Source organism: Conger conger, unplaced genomic scaffold (assembly GCF_963514075.1).
Source record: "Conger conger unplaced genomic scaffold, fConCon1.1 SCAFFOLD_170, whole genome shotgun sequence".
NCBI classification, from domain to species: domain Eukaryota; kingdom Metazoa; phylum Chordata; class Actinopteri; order Anguilliformes; family Congridae; genus Conger; species Conger conger.
This window is the reverse complement of record NW_026890367.1, coordinates 4,338-9,946: the sequence shown is the minus strand read 5'-3', so window position 1 is coordinate 9,946 and position 5,609 is coordinate 4,338. Positions and strand designations below refer to the sequence as shown.

At 45.4% G+C, this 5,609-nt stretch overlaps 1 protein-coding gene across 1 annotated transcript; it reads right to left on the bottom strand.

The window, feature by feature from the left end:
* Window positions 1–1,922: 1,922 nt before the first annotated feature.
* Window positions 1,923–5,184, bottom strand: mdp1 (magnesium dependent phosphatase 1; the record flags this gene model as incomplete). Its single annotated transcript, XM_061230155.1, is given in 4 exon segments — window positions 1,923–2,057; window positions 2,059–2,075; window positions 2,967–3,052; window positions 5,024–5,184. Coding segments are annotated over 4 exon segments (339 nt in total), but the record flags the coding sequence as incomplete, so codon positions are not given.
* Window positions 5,185–5,609: the final 425 nt, after the last annotated feature.

Here is a 5,609-nt window from a genome sequence, read left to right as displayed (position 1 = left end):
AACTCAGTAATCCTGCTCTGTGGGTTTTACTCAGTGCAGTTATCCAGCTGACTCAGTAATCCTGCTCTGTGGGTTTTACTCAGTGCAGTTATCCAGCTGACTCAGTAATCCTGCTTTGTGGGTTTTACTCAGTGCAGTTATCCAGCTGACTCAGTAATCCTGCTCTGTGGGTTTTACTCAGTGCAGTTATCCAGCTAACTCAGTAATCCTGCTTTGTGGGTTTTACTCCGTGCAGTTATCCAGCTAACTCAGTAATCCTGCTCTGTGGGTTTTACTCAGAGCAGTTATCCAGCTAACTCAGTAATCCTGCTTTGTGGGTTTTACTCAGTGCAGTTATCCAGCTAACGCAGTAATCCTGCTCTGTGGGTTTTACTCAGTGCAGTTATCCAGCTAACTCAGTAATCCTGCTTTGTGGGTTTTACTCAGTGCAGTTATCCAGCTAACTCGGTAATCCTGCTCTGTGGGTTTTACTCAGTGCAGTTATCCAGCTAACTCAGTAATCCTGCTTTGTGGGCTTTACTCATTGCAGTTATCCAGCTAACGCAATAATCCTGCTTTGTGGTCTTTACTCAGTGCAGTTATCCAGCTAACTCAGTAAGCCTGCTCTGTGGGTTTTACTCAGTGCAGTTATCCAGCTAACTCAGAAATCCTGCTTTCAGGCTTTTACTCAGTGCAGTTATCCAGCTAACTCAGTAATCCTGCTTTGTGGGTTTTACTCAGTGCAGTTATCCGGCTAACTCAGTAATCCTGCTTTGTGGGTTTTACTCAGTGCAGTTATCCAGCTAACTCAGTAATCCTGCTTCCTGATACAGGGCCCTGAAATATTAATTATCAAGCCATAACATGGCCATCAGGAGAGACATTGCTCCATCTCTGATCATCTGTATCCATGACGATACCTGGCAGGTGACCCATGGAGCCATAACATGGCCGAAAGGTCAATAGGTAAGAAGTAATGGGGCTTTGGTGATTTTGAAGGCTTTTATTATGACGTGGCCATACATCCATACACCTGTGAACTCTGGTAACCATGGTGATCTACCAGACGCTACCATTTTGGATTCAAATACTTTTAGGTATCGGAACCGATTAAATGCTCTCAAAAAGTTCATACCCCAACCTTCTGGTCCTCTTGGTTGGCTCAATTGCACAAGGGAAGATCAGTGGAGCACAAAAAAGTATTTGAATCCGCAACAATTACGTGACTGACCCAAATCTGTAATCTGCACAGCCACATCGGCCTGATCTAACATTCTCTCTCGCTGTATCTCTCTCTCTGTATCTCTCTCTCTGTGTCTCTCTCTCCGTTTCTGTCTCTCTGTCTCTGTCTCTGTCTCTGTCTCGGTCTCTCTCTCTCTCTCTCTCTCTCTCTCTCTCTCTCTGTCTCTGTCTCTGTCTCTGTCTCTGTCTCCTGTCTCTGTCTCTGTCTCTCTCTCTCTCTGTCTCTCTCTCTCTCTCTCTCTCTCTCTCTCTCTCTCTCTCTCTCTCTCCCTCCCTCCCCTCCCATCCCTCCCTTCCCTCCCTCGATCTCTCTCTCTCTCTCATAAATATATACATATATATATTAAAATATAATGATTTTGTTTACAATTCGGTTGTGCCCCCTGAAACAAGTAAGAAACGCATAGAGGTGTGTGGAGAGTTTCTGGTTGTTGTTGCGAGAGCATGTTTAGACAGTAATGTTAGACAGTCAGTCTAAATCAAATAATTGTAATTATTCATTCATTTTCATTCATCAATAAACAGATGGCTTTTTGTTTTCCCCATTATGTGGTCTGGAGATTTGTGTGTATACATATTAAAGTTAAAATCAGGTACTCTGACCGTGACCAAAACCAATAGGATTGGACAAATAATGATTACACATGATAAATGTTTAAAAAGCTGCACGGTGTGTGTGAGCGTGTGCGTGTGCATGTGCGTGTGCGTGTGTGTGTGCGTGTGAGAGAGTACGTGTGCGTGTGCGTGTGTAAGGACAGGAATCAGACAGGGTTTTTTTCTGGGAGTAGGGACAGGAGCTCCTCTCTGGTTCGCCTCTCTGTGACGCCGTCAGAGACCCAGGACACAGTGCACACCTGGGAAACCACAATCAGAGCCATTACTGTCAGTAGCACACACACCTGCACCCTCCAACCCTGTATATGGGTGTGCGTACGTGTGTGTGTGTGTGTGCGTACGTGTGTGTGTGTGTGTGCATGCCGTGCGTGTGGCGTGTGTGTGTGTGCGTGTGTGTGTTGTGTGTGTGTGCGTGTGTGTGTGTGTGCGTGGTGTGTGTGTGCGCGTGTGTGTGTGTGTGAGTGTGAGTGTGAGTGTGTGTGTGGTGTGCTGAGTGTTGGTGTGAGTGTGTTGTGTGTTGTGTGTGTGTGTGTGTGTGTGTGTGGTGTGCGTGTGAGTGTGTGTGAGTGTGGGTGTGTGTGTGTCTGAGTGTGTGAGTGTGTGTTGTGTGTAGTGTGTGTGTGTGTGTGAGTGTGTGTGTGTGTGGTGTTGTGTGTGTGTGTGTGGGTGCGTCCGTGTGTGTGTGTGTGTGTGTGTTGGTGTGTGATTGTGTGTGAGTGTGTGGTGTGTGTGAGTGTGTGAGTGTGTGTGTGTGTGTGGTGTGTGTGGTGTGTGTGTGTGTGTGTGTGTGTTGTGTGAGTGAGTGGTGTGTGTGTGTGGTGTGTGTGTGTGTGTGTGTGTGTGTGTGGTGTGGTGTGGTGGAGTGTTGTGGGGTGTGTGAGTGTGTGTGTGTGTGTGTGTGTGAGGTGTTGTGTGTGTGTGTGTGTGTGTGTGAGGTGTGTGGTGTGGTGTGTGTGTGTGTGTGTGAGTGTGAGTGTGAGTGTGGTTGTGTGGTGTGGGTGTGTGTGTGTGTGTGTCTGAGGTGTGTGTTGTGTGTGTGTGTGTGTGTGTGTGTGTGTGTGTGTGTGTGTGTCTGAGTGTGTGTGTGTGTGTGTGTGTGTGTGTAATACAGAGCAAAATGTGACCTGTACCTAGTCGGCCGACGTCTGTAATGTTTCTTGGTTCATCGTCAAAGAACATCATCTCCCTGAACTCCACCCCACTGTCTTTCTTCAGCCTGGGGAGGGAGCAGAGTCAGTGTGACTTCACTATTATATATATATATATATATATATATATATATATATATATATATATATATATACATATGTATATATATACATATGTATATATATATACATATGTATATATATATATACACAGTACTGTGCATAAGTTTTAGACAGGTGTGGAAAAAATGCTGTAAAATAAGAATGCTTTGAAAAATAGAAATGTTAATAGTTAATTTTGATCAATTAACAAAATGCATGAACAGAAGAAGTGAATGAAGAGAAGAAAAATCCAAATCAAATTAATATTTGGTGTGACCACCCTTTGTCTTCAAAACAGCATCAATTCTTCTCGGTATACTTGCACACAGTTGGGTTGTTCCAAACATCTTGGAGAACTAGTGGATTTAGGCAGCCTCAAATCCTTCTGTCTTCATGTAATCCCAGACAGACTCGATGATGTTGAGATCAGGGCTCTGTGGGGGCCATAACATCACTTCCAGGACTCCTTGTTCTTCTTTACACAGAAAATAGTTCTTAATGACATTGGCTTTATGTTTGGGGTTGTTGTCCTGCTGCGGAATAAATTTGGGGCCAATCAGATGCCTCCTTGATGATATTGCATGATGGATAAGTATCTGCCTGAGACCATTAATTCTGACTAAATCCCCAACTCCATTTGCAGAAATGCAGCCCCAAATGTGCAAGGAACCTCCGCCATGCTTCACTGTTGCCTGCAGGCACTCATTCTTGTACCGCTCTCCAGCCCTTCGGTGAACAAACTGCCTTCTGCTACAGGCAAATATTTCACATTTTGACTCATCAGTCCAGAGAACATGCTGCCATTTTTCTGCACCCCAGTTCCTGTGTTTTCATGCATAGTTGAGTCGCTTGGCCTTGTTTCCATGCCGGAGGTATGGCTTTTTGGCCGCAATTCTTCCATGGAGATCATTTCTGACCGGACTTCTCTGCACGGTAGATGGATGTACCTGGGTCCCACTGGTTTCTGCCAATTCTGAGCTGATGGCCCTGCTGGACATCTTCCGATTGCGAAGGGAAGTAAGCATGATGTGTCTTTCATCTGCTGCACTAAGTTTCCTTGGCCAACCACTGTGTCTACCGTCCTCAACATTGCCCGTTTCTTTGTGCTTCTTCAACAGAGCTTGGACAGCACATCTGGAAACCCCTGTCTTCCTTGAAATTTCTGCCTGGGAGAGAGCTTGCTGATGCTATAACTACCTTTTGTCGTGTTGCTGTGCTCAGTCTTGCCATGGTGTATGACTTCTGACATTAAACTGTCTTCAGCAACCTCACCTTGGAAGCAGAGTTTGGCTATTCTTCACCCAGTTTTAACCCTTCTACACAGCTGTTTCTGTTCCAGTCAATGATTGTGTTTCAACGTACATATTAAATTGATGATCATTAGCTCCTGTTTGGTATAATTGGTTAATCACACACCTGAATATATGCCCAGAAAATCCCTGACTTTGTGTACCGAGAAGAATTGATGCTGGTTTGAAGGCAAAGGGTGGTCACACAAAATATTGATTGGATTTAGATTTTTATTCTGTTCACTCACTTTGCATTTTGTTAATTGATAAACATAAACTATTAACGTTTCCATTTTTGCAGAAAATGTTCTTTAAAAACCTGCACCTGCCTAAAACTTTTGCACAGTACTGTGCACACACATAAACACATACACATATACACACGTACAAATATACATATGTATATATGATTAGATAACCGCATGAATAAGTAGGTGTAATAACATATATACACACACACAAACATAGACATATGCACTAAAAACACACACACAATCACATACACACTGCAAACACGCTCACTCACATACACACACTACAAACATACACATACTACAAACACACATACACTCACATACACACACTGCAAACACGCTCACTCACATACACTACAAACATACACACCCAATGCCACTAATACTAACTCACTTTTTGAAGTGCGTGACCTTTGACCCAGGGTAGATCTCTTTGAAGGAAAAGTATTGGTCGAGCTTGTAGAGAGACAGCAGCTGATTGGCTCCGCTCACCTCATCAGTGCTGTGAAGTGGAGAAAGAGGCAGCAGCTTTGAGAACTTCTGTTCTGCTATTGTCTTTCACATCCAGACCACCACAGGGGGACACGGGAGAAAGGAGCTAGGGACCAGGGGATAGGGAAGATAGGGAAGATAGGTGGGGTAGGGTCCAGGGGGTAGGGTACAGGGGGTAGGGGGTTTGGAGGTAGGGTACAGGGAGTAGGGGATTTGGGGGTAGGGTACAGGGGGTAGGGGGTTTGGGGGTAGGGTACAGGGAGTAGGGGATTTGGAGGTAGGGTACAGGGGATTTGGGGGTAGGGTACAGGGGGTAGAGGATTTGGGGGTAGGGTACAGGGAGTAGGGGGTTTGGGGGTATGGTACAGGGGGTAGGGGGTTCGGGGGTAGGGTACAGGGGGTAGGGGGTAGGGTACAGGGAGTAGGGGGTAGGGTACAGGGAGTAGGGGGTTTGGGGGAAGGGTACATGGAGTAGGGGGTTTGGGGGT